Source organism: Perna viridis, chromosome 2 (assembly GCF_037379345.1).
Source record: "Perna viridis isolate PV_CMFRI_1.1 ecotype Kerala chromosome 2, ASM3737934v1, whole genome shotgun sequence".
NCBI lineage: Eukaryota > Metazoa > Mollusca > Bivalvia > Mytilida > Mytilidae > Perna > Perna viridis.
In genome coordinates, this window is record NC_142446.1 from 33,894,140 (window position 1) to 33,909,607 (window position 15,468).

General features: G+C 31.6%; 1 protein-coding gene across 10 annotated transcripts in view; it reads left to right on the top strand.

The window, feature by feature from the left end:
* Positions 1-233: 233 nt before the first annotated feature.
* LOC148624744 (phospholipid scramblase 1-like) overlaps positions 234-15,468 on the top strand; it is a 28,804-nt gene continuing 13,569 nt past the window's right edge. For 9 of the 10 annotated variants that reach the window (XR_015919753.1, XR_015919755.1, XM_088567609.1 and 6 more), the window contains exons 1-4: positions 234-391; positions 8,506-8,592; positions 12,854-12,970; positions 13,761-13,838. Coding sequence is in view for 8 of the 10 variants with exons in the window: in XM_088567609.1 (XP_088423735.1) it covers positions 8,517-8,592; positions 12,854-12,970; positions 13,761-13,838 (271 nt within the window). In the remaining 2 variants the exon portion in view is untranslated. Of the gene's footprint in view, positions 392-6,881; positions 7,006-8,505; positions 8,593-12,853; positions 12,971-13,760; positions 13,839-15,468 lie in introns of those variants that run through there. The other variant, XM_088567613.1, reaches the window with a different exon arrangement.

Genomic DNA, 15,468 nt, shown 5'->3' on the forward strand with positions numbered 1-15,468 from the left:
TATTTTTTTTTCTAACCCGAGAGGGTCCATGATTGGTGAATAAAATATTTTATCTTATCTTCTCTAATATTTAATCTAGGCCATTCCGGAAAAGTAGATGATTATAAACACTTTTACAATTTTGAAATGGTCAATTCTATCTTGAATACTAAAGGATTATATAAATTTCCTGATCACAAATTATCAATTCACTGAATGAGTTGAACGATTGACTATTTCCGGTCAATTTTAAACGACGTAAATAATTAGAAACACCGAATGTGTAAGGGGAGATAATCGGTGTGTACCGGTGCACAACAAACCACACCCAAACAAACAGAAAACTAGTTTGACAGTTAAGAGTTACAGTTCCAATACGGCAAAAGTAAAAGAAGTGGAAACAAACCAGAAGGTATATAACAATTAGCAGTGTTTTTGGACCAAACATTTTGATTCAAAGATGAAATCTGCATTTTGTTTACTTCTATGCAGGGAACCACAACGATAACGAGTTGATTATGAATTTCTCACATTGAGTGAAATAAATTTTATAGTTTTGTTGGCGAGGCTTGCCGAGCTATTCAAATTATAAAATTTATTTCACAAGATATGAAAAATTCATAATCAACAAGCTTTGAGTGTAGATTCTGTTTCTCTAATGCCCTAAAAATAAAATAGAAGAAAACGTCAAAAATACCCAAAAATGAAAAGCACACGAAACATTATGATTCCGATTGGTAGGAAACATGTTAACGTCACACAAATGCAAACATTTCAAACAAAAGAAAGCAGACAATTTCAAAGGTTTTTTCACTTCAAATCTTCCTGAGTCCCTTCATAATTCTGATTTAAGGTGAGAAAACACCAAAATTATCTTATTTAACTGAAATATACGGAAGCTGCTCTGGCTTCCAAAATTCTGTCGCCAGAAAAATTGCCAGCTGCCATTTCCTGTCGTCATTTTCAGAAGTAGAGCCTAAGGGTGCCAAAAAAATTTATACTTTTTAAAAAAAGAGACAATGTAAGTCCACTGATGAATTATCTTTGTCAATTCATCAAAATAACCTCTCCATTTATGACATACATTTACCCAAGATTCACTCTTGATGCATGTATAAAGTTTTTTTGCTCTAGTCTATCACTTTCATATGCATAAAATAAAGAAGTACTACTCCGGAAACAGGTATTTTACTTCTATCAAAGACTTTATATTACTATTCTCATATAGTCAATGATTTTAAAACATGTTCACCTTTGTCCTTTATGGGCTAATTTATCAAATACAATATAATTTATTAATTTTATTTTTAACAAACTTGATTCTTTTTCTCCAGTGATAAAATTTCTATCGAACTATATTTTGCACCATGGACCATTAACTGTGTCCCTGTTAAATTATCTTGATATCTGAATAGCATTTATTTAATTAGATTTTGGGAATACCCATTCTATTTGTTTACCAATTTTCCCGCCAAAAAAGTCATATGGCAAAAGTGTAAACAAATGTCATCCATTTTCTTTTACCAATTCTTTCGGCCATGCTTCAGAAGTGCAATATTTTTATTTATATTTTAGCAGCAAGCAAAATCAATATTTCTGTTTGAAAATATGTCTTGTTAATTAATGGGGGGAATTTTTTTTTCAATAAATGAATAACTTGAACACTTTTTTTCCCCAAAAATTCCAACCCCATGAGCATACCCCCTTTCCCCTCACTCTCAAAATGGTCAATAACTTTATAGCACTTTGCAATACTTTACATTTTTTTATCCCTTAAGGGCATCTCTAGCAATATCCATTTCAGTTTTGACCTGTCAGATCAATCTGTGCAGATACCGTAAATATTAAGTTCTCCACGGATGGTGGGAATATTTTTACACATATCATGTGACGTAAACAAAATTTAGACAACAGCTGCAAATTCCAAACAAGAAAATGGTTGCCTTTCCTATCTTAGGAAAACTGTGCTTCCATTTTGATAATATAATCGGAGTTACATTTTTTCCAAAGCGGGTTAGGTTCTTAACAACAGCAACAGTGGAACAGCGGAGATACACATATGTACATCCATGAGTTTCCCCGAAGTTTTTATAAACATAACATTCATTTCTTTAAATAAGTAAAACAAATTAGGAAAAGACTTGAAAACTATCAGAAAAGACAAATGTATTTTTACAGAAACATAATCTTAACCTACATGCATATTTTTTTATTTGTTTAAATGAAGGAAATGATGAATTTTCTCTGTAAGGACAGTCACTTTTTGTTACTTCCAAGACCTGACTTTTTTTTGTTAGTATATTGGGAAACCTTAAGGGAAATTTAGTAAGTACACATAATAACGGTAGAGCTCGCACAGCTTCGCGGCGCACGCTATAAAAATAACAAATTGTTGAAAATACTGATGAAGGATGTGTTCTCAAAACAACAAAAAGTGTATATAATGGGTTATCTCCATTTCCGAGGTCAAAATGTGTTTCATGCAATTTTGCCTGATGAGGCTAATGTAATTTATAAAAAATAAAATTCAGACATTTTACTTTCCACTTCTGTATATTATGTCATATTCTTGTCTTAGTTTAATTATTAAACCAGTGAATGAAAATCGAATGTCAGCTATCCACCTTTATTGTTGTCATACCCTACTTCTGGTACAGAGATTCAACAAGTATGGGGAGCCATTTAGGATATAATACAATTCAACAGTAAGGATGAATTATCTACTATGTACATAGAGATATGCTAGTATTTGACTTATTAAAGTGCGGTATTGGACAAAAATGACTATATACATCTAGAATCTATTTTCTAAAAGATAAATATTTATATTTTGGAAACACTTTGCCTTTTAAGGCAAATTATTTCAAAATGAAGCTTATCTTATTTCAATTCCTATTCAAATAATTATTTGATTGAAATTTATTTAAAAGTTTTTTAGAATTCTAAATTTATACACTGTAGGGTAATTTCTATGATAAGATTATCAAAACTTTTTTATTTCTAAATGATAAATTTTAAAATGTTCTATATACCATTTTTTGTACAAGTAATTTTTCTGTTGAATCAATTCTTACTTTGAAAATTAAATCATTTATACATTTGAACAACTAAAATTAACTCCCCCCCCCAAAAAAAAAAAAAAAAAAAAAAAAAACTGTCAAACAAAAAAAAACATCTAAAATGTTCGATGTTGGAATTATTTGTCAAACAATGGATATATTATGAACAAAATAATGCTGAAGGCAAATTTCAAAACATCGGAGTCATGTTTTTTTTTCTTCATTTTGATTTTGGGGATATCTGTATATAATTAGATATCCCAAATGCTTATAGGTCTATGTGATGAAATGCACAATAGTTCATTCCAATCTGTTAGGAGATAATCCACATGGAAAATCCAACAGATTATATCATATTTTAGTGTCATTTACAGAAATTATCTCTTTTAATTTTGAATTCTACAGTTCATTCTAAATACATGTACTTTTTATCTCCTAACACATGTATATGAAAAGCCACATGCTAATTTCTGTTTACTGTAACATTTTAAACAAAATATAAAAAATAGAAATATGTACATGTATATAGGCTTTCCAATCATGAATCAAATTTTGCATGATTCTTTTTTTTTATTTGGAGTGCTACTTAAAAATATACCTTGTACACATGTACATGTACATGTAGCTTTTGTTTGCCACAATAGCTTTGAATGAAACTTGCATACATGTAGGTAGAGGCTTGAATCTATGACATATAGTTATGGAGTCACAATAGAGGTCTGTTATAAATAAATAGTTGATACCTCTTTTTGTCGCTGTTGAAAGTTCTATATCTCTGATGGTACGAGAACACAATTAATTCCCCTTGGTTTTTGTTGTATACGAATATAGTTCCAACTTTGGTAGTAGGTACCTTCCACATTTTTTCATATTTTTACTGGAAACTTATTTGCTGAAGTTTTGCCTCTAATTGGTAGAAAATAGGTTAAAATTACATGGGATTTTTTTTCATTAATCAATTCTGACTAAAAGTTGTGAATTGGTTCAGTGGAAGAAGGTTAAAATTTAGGACTTTTAACTCGGTTCATTTGTCATGTTTACCCCATCTCCGAATTATATGTATTAATTTCAGAAAATGATGGTAAAATTTTCTACAATTTATATATAAAATCCTGTTTGTATATATCTTTAGGCCAGAGAAGTTTTATTCAGTTTGCGCCGGTGGAATTTTTTTAATCTGCTCAAATGTGTATATTGAAATGCACTTGAAAATTAATTGCTGTCTCGTGCCTAATAAGGGGGTTGCCAGGGTATCAGAAATTGTATTTGTTAGTATTTCCTGGGGGTAATGTGGTGTTTATTTTCAAGAATTCAGTAAACCTACATGAAATAATAAGATTTGGCCCCTTTATTCTCTATTTTCTGAAATTAAAATAAAAAATATGGTTTCTATGGGATTTTCCATTGAAATTGCACTTTTGCTAAGGTGCTAGGTATGAAATATAGACCAGTGGGGAAAATATTGTACAGCTTTGAGTTTTTCTCCTCTAACTATACACTAGGAACATCAAATCAACAAAAAACATACTTTATGAACAAGGTTTAGGCAGAAATCTGACAATTTAGTGTAATTTTTTTGAACCCAGTCAATGAAATATGGCAAAATCAGGGGTTTTCACAGCCTTGTCTTAGGATCTATAAAATCACAGATATGTGTTTTATTGGTCTGAATCTTTTGCTAGTAAATAATATAAATAATATAAAAAAAACCTAATATATTCATTCCATTGATATTCATGCATCTAATGTAAGTCACTACATGTATATACCTTGTGATGTCTCAAAAACACCTAATTTTAGAGTTCCGCATACACTATAAGGTTTCAAAAATGAAATTTTTTGTAGAAAAACTAGAAAAATACAGCTGACTGTCTGCTTATGTACCTGATAAGCTTGGAACCTTACATTATCTTACATTTGTTTCAGATTTTTCATCATTCAAAACCCAAATAAAGGCTAACTTTTAATATCGGACACAATCGCACTTGAACAAGCTCTGTACAGGTCTGGTTTAAATTGATCTGGAGTGACAGTTTTAGCTTTGAAACCACTTCTTATTGTTTTCAATGTACATTTGATATGTGTAGACCACTTTATGTTTGAAGTTGATCAATTTAAGTCATTGTCAGCATCATAAAATGAGTTTTCATATGTGTATCCCTATACATGGTCTAAAAGTGCATTGACCATGGCCGCATGTATAAAAACCCAATTTTTGGCCTTAAAGCAGCTGGAACTTGAGTAAACTGAACTTTATTGCATCAAATACACATAATATGATGCAACCAATGTAAAAAATCACAAAATTATTGCATTTAAAAAAAAATGTACATTTTAGAGGGGCCTTATTTCCTTCGACCATTGGACATGCGAGTCATGCAATGTACCACTGATACTAAATTTGCTGTAACTTATATATTTTTCAACTAGTCATGATGAAACTTTGTACTTGAAGTCAAAAAAGGTTCATCTTGACATGAGTGCAGTTTTTATTCGAATTGAGCACATTTATTGATCTAATAGGTACGAGAACACAATTAATTCCCCTTGGTTTTCGTTGTATACGAATGTAGTTCGAACTTTGGTAGTAGGTACCTTCCACATTTTTTCATATTTTTACTGGAAACTGAAGCTGAAGTTTTGCCTCTAATTGGTAGAAAATAGGTTAAAATTACATGGGATTTTTTTTCATTAATCAATTCTGACTAAAAGTTGTGATTTGGTTCAGTGGAAGAAGGTTAAAATTTAGGACTTTTAACTCAGTTCATTTGTCATGTTTACTCCATCTCCGAATTATATGTATTAATTTCAGAAAATGATGGTAAAATTTTCTACAATTTATATATTAAATCCTGTTTGTACATATCTTTAGGCCAGAGAAGTTTTATTCAGTTTGCGCTGGTGGAATTTTTTTAATCTGCTCAAATGTGTATATTGAAATGCACTTGAAAATTAATTGCGGTCTCATGCCTGATACATAAACTCAGAAAACAAATCAAAGCAAAATTTACTGCAGAGAGCTTTCTTTTACAATGACAAACATGGTACGAAAAATTATTTAAAAAAAAATACCTCTTTTTCTGAATCAAGTGCCATATTAACAAAGAAAAGAATAAGGGATATTTTTTTTTAATTTTCAAATGAAAGTTGTTAAAGGAATATTGAGTTACTGTCCAAAGTGTGAATGGCAGATGGTCAATTTTGTTTGAGCAGATGGGCATATGAAATTAATTTTCTTATGCAAGACTGTTCTCATTAAGACACAATGTCAAAAGAATAAACAGTACATGTATATTGCACATTTACATGGAATAAGTCGGAAACAGTTGAAGGGTGTTTTTGCTGGATTAATTTACACAAGTCTTTTAATACAACTTAACTGTTTTTGTATTGTATAAAATATTTACATGGTGGGTGCATTAATCTGGAAAATGCAGTATTCAGGACTGTCTACAGTAATATTAAATGGTAGCTATGTACTTCATGTAATAATGCAGGTTTGAAAATATTATGAATTAATAACCTAAATTTAATCCAGACAACTTGATTTTTTTATTCATTTCTCCATTTTTGTATTGACCTTGGCAAAAATTTGATGAATCTGACCCCTATGCTATTGTTGAATATTTATTCACCAATAAATTATCAAAACATGATGTTCCATGATTCAGGTTTATTGAAAATCAAATTTAAATACCTAAATATGTGTGAATGAAATGTTGACAATAAATGTACATGTGCAATGTAACTACTGGTAGTTACAAATAATTGTGTTTAAAAGTCATCACAATCGTTTAAATATCGTATGAGCTCAAAGACGTGACGTGAACTTTTTTGTTGTTCCAGTTCCTAAGCACAGAAGTAAATAGAAAGTCGGACTATTGTACATAAAAATCACTCAATAATCTATAATTAAACCACAAGGTCATTGAACCATATTAAAACCTTGTTAAAGGTAAATTTTCAGGTAAGAAAGGTATTAAGTTTAATTATTTTATCAATTTTGATGATTTGGTTAAAAACTTTAGATTATTGAATTATTTTTCCAATGCCAATTGACTTCATTGGGATCTGAAACGTGAACCGTACCTGGATATTAATCTACTGTTGAATGTAAAAAAAACTTTAAACTGTCTGTTGCAAAAGTATGCACCTAAATGTTATGATGTAGATCTACATTTTGACCTGTAATTTAAAATATCTTGCAATGTTCCTGTAATATTCTTTTTGTACAAGTATAGTACTGCATGTACACAATCTGAGCAAAATTGGCTTGTATTCTGTAAATGTGAAAAGGACTATTGATTGTCATGTAGACCTTGCACTTCTCATTTTGGGCATCGACGATTTTTTAAGAGATTGGTCTCCTTTATTCATGTGAAGATTTTCTCAAATTATGAGTAGTTTATGTGGCAATAATCATTTCTACAAAAATGTTAATTATAAGGAATAAAATACTGACTTCTGTCAACTCCTCCAGTTCACCATATACATGGATTATTAAGTGTCTACATGTATATTTTCCAGTAGACTGCTTAAGAAGATTAACTTAGATCTTGCAATATATATATATATATATATAAAGTGGCAGGTTCATATAGTTTTACCCTTGTACATGTATGTTATTCTGCATCAAACAGACTTTTACTTATGCATTTGCTAAATGCAGATATTGACTCAAGTAAATTTTTTTATGGTGTTAATATTTTTAGACTTTATTATGGACATGCCCAATTTAAAATTAAATCACACATGTTTTAAAAAAGAAAAAAAAAGAGATTTTAGTCTATCAGTATCTTTATACAACGTAGATTGGCATATTAACATGTACAGTACATGCACATGCATTTAATTTTCAAAACTACTTTATAATACAAAATAGTGCAACTCTTAGTTACAGAGGTATTTTGATAAGTTTTTTAGTATACATATCTATGTTACACGCACTTAATGCACTTATTATAGATTTCATGAGCTTTTGCTTTTCTTCCTGATTATGCAATACTGTGCATACTTGAGTACAAATCATAAACAGTATGTGTAAATAGGGTATATACTTGTATTGATTTAAGTCATTGGTGCACATGTTTATACAGTAAATACATGCAGTTGAAAACAGGATGAAGCATCAATCTATATCTTTTTATAACATTAAATTTCACTTAGATTTATATATTGTAGGTTTTAAGAAATCTGGATTGTCAAATACAGGCATGTACACTAACATAATTATGATTTTACTCTCAGCTTACAAGTTGAGGGTATAAACTGATCTTTAAGTCTATGTGTGTCTGTCTGTCTGTTACACCTTCTGTTGTTCTGTTGATTGTAGTAGTTACAGAACTGGAATGGAAAGTAAATTTAGAAGCTGTATTCATGATATACCACATATATACATTCTATGCCCGCTTTTGTTACAATAACTGAATGAATAAGCTTGAATAACTGTTGAATGTTTCTATTATAGACTACTGAACAATGTCATACCCTAAGTCTGAGATGGCTGGTGGTGCACCAGTTGGACCAGCTCCTGTTGTAGCTCAGCCAACTCCAGGTATAGTTACTTACTTACTTACAATGTACATGTACATGTATGATACTTTTTTCCTTACAAACATACATCAATGACCCGTGATTTGTAATTCATACATCATATGGTGTATTGTAGGATTACATGTACTAAGATATTGATTTTGATCCTAAGTAGTGGCTTTCTGAACAAATTTTATAAAACAAAGATAATCATTTTTATACAGTTAAACATTTCTAAACTTAAACCATTTGAAATTGAAAATTGGCAGTTTTGGCTAGTGTTCAGATCATTCGATTAAGTGACAGTTCCAGGATAATCCACATCTGTTAGAAACTATTAAAACATCTCAATGTCGAGATATATTATGAATTAGATGGATTACATATGGAATAGGGTCACCCTTGGATATCTCCTGCAGTTTCAAAATGCAAATAGGGGTAGAGTTAGGAAATTATGTAAATACTGATGGGTGAGAGGAAATGCAGAGATTGTTTTTTTGATTCTCTTTAGTTCTGTTGTGTTTTTTTTTTACATTCATTTTGGATTGTTAATTATTCAAAGATTTACAAATGGTAAATTTACAGATGGCTGGTAAGATTGTGTGGCTAATACATGGTGAACATGTATACTGAACCAAAAGTTATGGATCATATGATTATTCTTACTTAGGTGCTTTTTGTCAAAAAAGTTATTTTTATCATTTTTGTCTATAAGGTTCAATTTATTAAGTGTAAGTGTTTGTTAGAATCAGGCAAAAAAAAAAATTGAAAAAATCAGAAACGTGCATGTCAAAAACCCACCAATCTGGCAATGTAATATCACTCAAGGATACTTTCTCTATTTGAAAATAACACTATTTAATCTCTGCATCATTGGCTTTGCTCAGAAATTTTTCAATAGAATGTTAGAAAAATGGGCTTTTTGACAGAGATATCTGCCCTTGAAATGTTCATTGTCAGCGCATTTTAACGAAATTGTAACTCAATAGTCCAGCATAATAAGGAAAATCTTGTCTGTTTTCCTTGATTCTGATGGTGCAAATAGCCAAATTACACTATCAAAATGGTGGGGGTTTTTTTTGTCATGTTTCACCCACTGCCTGATTCTTATAGGGACTGACACATAAAAGACTAATACAATGTACAAGGTTTGCTAAAAGTTTTAAATATGAGAAACAAACAATCATTTTTAGTCTGAACATTAAAACTATTATATTTTGTTTTTATTTGACAACCGTTATTTAAATTTCAACATTTGATGCAATCATTTTTTTTCTTATTTATTTTCTTCCGTTGATTCTCAAAAGCTGTCAAATGTAGGGAAGGTGATGATGAAGTACAATTTATCTTATAAAGTGAAGATCCCTAACTTTAGTTCAGTACTGGTCAGTATGGTAAATATTTGTGTATGCATTTCTGTCAGTAACTTGTGGTTTGTAATGTTACTACAGATTTTATTTGCATTAAACATCAGGCATATGGGATAAATTTGAAAGAATATTTCTAATTATGTCACTGTTTATATTGTAATAACTTAGTTTTTGTCGTTGGGTACACTTAAAATTTTAGTACATGTACATGTATATATTGTGAACATTAAACTTTCTCATTTAATAAAAAAAACTTTCTTTTGTACATGTAGATTTTTGTTTTGTTACTTGTTAGTTCACCTGGCCAAAAGGGCCATGTGAGCTATTGCCATCACTTGGGATCTGTCATCATTAAAGATTTTTCAAAACTTTTCTTCTCTGATACTTCTGTACCAATTAGAACCAAACTGGTATGAGTGTTCCTTAGGGTATTCTGCATAGAACTTTTGGGGGGATTTTTGATCCGTCAAAAACATGGCCACCATTACTAAAAATAGAACATACATGTAGGGGTTAGTCAGAAGTTTTTCAAATATATCTCCAAAATCGTTCAGTTTAGCCACATTCTGACATGGGTTGAAAGTATTCAGCATGATGAGATTATCTATGGTCACATAAAGTTAATCTGGTAAGCCATGTTGGAATTATGAGATTATCTATGGTCAAATAAAGTTAATCTGGTAAGCCATATTGGAGTTATTTTGTAGTTTTTTTGCTATTTTTAATCTTATTTCTTTCAAACCCAGAAACTACTAGACAGAATTCAGTGCAACTGATATGAATGTTCTATAGAAATTAGAAATTTTTATAAACATTGCCACTTTTATGATAATAGAATGTTGTTTATCAAGCCAGGGGAGCTATTCAGGCCCTTTAGAGCCATTAGTTTTAAATTGGCATTATGAAGAGAACTCCAGCTTGCAAAACTTTAATTCTCCTTAAAGAGAAAAGAAGGTAGTTTTTTTTTTTTCAAATTTAAAAATAAATATCATTTCCTTTAATTTCTGTTTAAAAGTTCAGCACATCATCTCCCCTGAAAAGTTAAGCAATAAGTCATGAAATTGATCAATCTTCCAACCACAGGAGCTTGTTCCCACTCTCAGCCCAACTAAATACTGTCTGTATAATATATAAGTCATGAAATTGGCCAATCTTCTAACCACAGGGGCTTGTTCCCACTCTCACCCCAACTAAATACTGTGTATATGATATATAAGTCATGAAATTGGCCAATCTTCTAACCACAGGGGCTTTTTCCCACTCTCAGCCCAACTAAATACTGTGTATATATATACATGTATTAGTTTTGTATTTGATAATGGGAACAAGCCCCTGTGCAACAGTCTGTTGTGAGGTTCGACTGTTTTTTTAATAAATAATCTAAATATATTATTTCAAAAACTATTTGCTTATCACAAAAATATAATGAATACAAAATTTGCCAGACTTATCTAAAAAGATATTAAATGTATTAATTGTAATCTACTTTTTGTGGATAAATAAATGTTGTAATACCAGGGGTTCAAATTAGCAGTTGTCTAAGGTTAAGGTCTGTAACTTTCTGTACTCGGACTTTTGAATTCTGTTTTACCTTTGTCCTGGAATTTACCCTGAATTACGATCTCCTGCATCAACACCTTTGAGGAGTGAGGACCTTTCATTTTCCTCAAGAGGACCTTTGATTTGAAATTGAAAAAGTCCTGGACCTGTTACTCTTAAAATACCATTCGAACCCCTTAAGGTTAAAGGTCATCTGATATCTTTATTGGTTCATGAGGGACTCATAAAAGTAACCAAGAATACTAAAAATACCATCAAGAAAGCTACAAGGGACCTCTTTTTTTTACCAGCTCTTAAGAATTAATTATTGTACTGTTTCCTAATGTGTTACATTTCATTGCTTGCAACTACTTTTATGCATTTACATATGAATGGTTGTGTATTATTTGATGATGGGTTGATTTTTCATGAGTGCACAATAAACTTCAGAATCCCTCGTTTTCTTACTTGGCATTGTTTTCTTATCTTTCTATCAATTATTTGTTCATGGTTTTTATTTTGTTATAACTGAAAAATTCTTGTGAATGTGCACTTGATTGGCATATCAAGCTTATTTACCTACTTTTCCAATTATTTAAGGAGGTAGACCTAGGGTAAGGTACACAACTCTTACAAATCATTGGAACGTTTGTATTCACGTTTGTATTTACATCAAATGTCACATAAGCATCAAAGTCACTTGGACTGATTTCATTCTGTTTACAAAAGGAAAGCTTGAAAGGCTTTGGTAAAATCAAATATGATACAAACATATCACTGACTTCAAGAGTTTTGTCCCTCACCCTAGGTCTACCTCCCTAATTTCAACTTCAGGCAAGTTGCAAGACATGCCTTCTATAAGCCTTATTAATGCCATTTCAGTTCTTGAATGCTTTATCTTGTACTTTTGTCATTGTTTTTATGCTCTCCTAATTACTAATATTGATATAGAGTATTTTATAATGGTACATACATGTATGTCAAGGAGTTACATTTGCTTATTCCTATTAGCTCTTTCTGAGCTTTGATTTATATTGTATGCTATTGTTTATTTATAAGGGTATGCTCATGAAGAATCAGGCAAGTAGTGATACAGCTAAAAATGTAATTCAGAACTTTTTATTGTACATTCCACATTGAAGCCTCAGAAACAATATTGATACATTACATTTGATACAGGTCAGAATAATAAGAAATCAGTACTGTAAACTGTGAAGGGATAGTTTTATATGTACTTGTTTGTTTAATGCATGTTATTGATAAAAATATTTATCACTGATACTTTGGTGTGCCAGATTCTTATGTGGGTATGTTCTTGAATGCCTACTTTGTGACATTTCTTGATGTTGTATGCTTAATGTTGTACCATTGTAGGAGCACCCGCCCAATGGGCACAGCCAGGACAGGCTCCTCCCAATTGCCCAAAAGGATTAGAATACTTGGCTTCGGTTGATCAGTTACTCGTCAAACAGAAAATTGAAGCCATTGAGGGTATGTATTTATTTGAATATAACAGGTGCTTCTGCAGGGCAGGCTAATTGGGTTGAGGCTCCACAAGGAGACTTTTCATGTCCTAAAGGATTAGAATACTTGGCCACAGTTGATCAACTGTTAGTTAAACAGAAAACAGAAGTTCTAGAAGGTAATTAAGATATTTTTGTGGAATTTTTTTAAAATATTTTATACCATTAACTGCACATGTACAAATTTGTGTTGGGTGAATTTATACACCCAAGTATAAAAATATGTTTGATACATACATGTACTACGGTAGCACCTTTTCCATCTTTTAATCTGTCTATGTTCAGATGTTCTTCATTAGAGCTTGCAACATTAGAGCTTGCAACTTTTGCTTAACCATTCAATGGATATAAATTTAAAAAGTAAAGGTGGATGTTATTGCATCAGAGAAGATAAATATTGTGTAATACTTGCAAAGGGGGTAATCTAAATTAAACATTTTTATATTCAAGGTCCAAGTTGGAATGTTTCTTTTAATTTAGGGATGGAACGCAATGACATAGTTTTCATCAATTAAGGCATTGGTTTAAAGACAGCTGCTGTCATCTTGACATTATATGGACATAAAAAATACTAAAATTTGGTTAGCTATTTATTTCTGCCTTTCCAAAGACCAAGCAAAACTGTACCAACCGACCTATAAAAAGAACTATAGACAAAATAGGTTTCCTGAACTACTTACATCTTTATATAATACATGCTTTAGCAATTAATCCTCTTAATGAAGTATCTCAAACCTTGATGTTTGTTTTTATTTTAGCAATGACTGGTTATGAAACAAACAATAAATATGAGATTGTCAACTCATTAGGCCAAAGAGTGTACCAAGCTGTAGAAGGTATAACTGTAACATAGGAAGCATGGACAGTGTCATTGTATTGAGAAATCTTGATAATCACAATTTTAAAGCTTTTACATCTTTGCCAAGCTCAGTATTAAACTCTGCCTCTTTATTGTCCCCTACCAATATGTGGAAGATAAACCAGTGTTTGTCCCTCTCTGTGTGCATTGATAAGTGAAATACTCACTTTTATCAAGTTGACTGTTGATATACACACTCTTCAAGGTGACTGTGTTGATATACACACTCTTCAAGGTGACTGTGGTGATATACTCACTCTTCAAGATGACTGTGTTAATATACTCACTCTTCAAGGTAATTGTGGTGGTATACTCACTCTTCAAGATGATTGTGGTGATATACTCGCTCTTCAAGGTGACTGTGTCAATATACACACTCTTCAAGTTGACAGTGTTTATATACACACTCTTCAAGTTGACTGTGTTGATATACACTTCAAGGTGACTGTGTTGATATACACACTCTTCAAGGTGACTGTGGTGATATACTCACTCTTCAAGATGACTGTGTTAATATACTCACTCTTCAAGGTAATTGTGGTGGTATACTCACTCTTCAAGATGATTGTGGTGATATACTCGCTCTTCAAGGTGACTGTGTCAATATACACACTCTTCAAGTTGACAGTGTTTATATACACACTCTTCAAGTTGACTGTGTTGATATACACTTCAAGGTGACTGTGTTGATATACTCACTTTTCAAGGTGATTATGGTGATATACTCACTCTTCAAGGTAACTATATTGATATACACACTCTTCAAGGTGATCGTGTTGATATACGTACTCTTCAAGTTGACTGTGTTGATATACTCACTCTTCAAGGTGACTGTATTGATGTACACACTCTTCAAGGTGACTGCGTTGATATACTCACTCTTCAAGGTGACTGTATTGATATACTCACCTTTATCAAGTTGATTGTGTTGATATACTCACCTCACTTTTGTCAAGGTGACTGTATTGATATACTCACTTTCATCAAGTTGACTGTGTTGATATACACACTCATCAATGTGACTGCATTGATATACTCACTCTTCAAGGTGACTGTATTGATATACTCACTTTTATCAAGTTGACTGTGTTGATATACTCACCTCACTTTTATCAAGGTGACTGTGTTGATATACTCACTCTTCAAGGTGACTGTATTGATGTACTTGCTCTTAAGGTGATCGTGTTGAAATACTGACTCTTCAGGTTGACTGTGTTGATATACACACTCTTCAAGGTGATCGTGTTGATATACTCACTCTTCAAGTTGACTGTGTTGATATACACACTCTTTAAGGTGACTGTTGATGTACTCACTCTTCAAGGTGATTGTGTTGTTATACACACTCTTCAAGGCGATTGTGTTGATATACTCACTCTTCAAGGTGACTGTGTTGATATACTCACTCTTCAAGGTGATTGTGTTGATATACTCACTCCTCAAGGCGATTGTGTTGATATACTCACTCTTCAAGGTGACTGTGTTGATATACTCACTCTTCAAGGTGATTGTGTTGATATACTCACTCTTCAAGGTGATTGTGGTGATATACTATTAGATTATTTAATATTTATTCAACGATAAGGAGTTTCTCCTACTTATCTCTT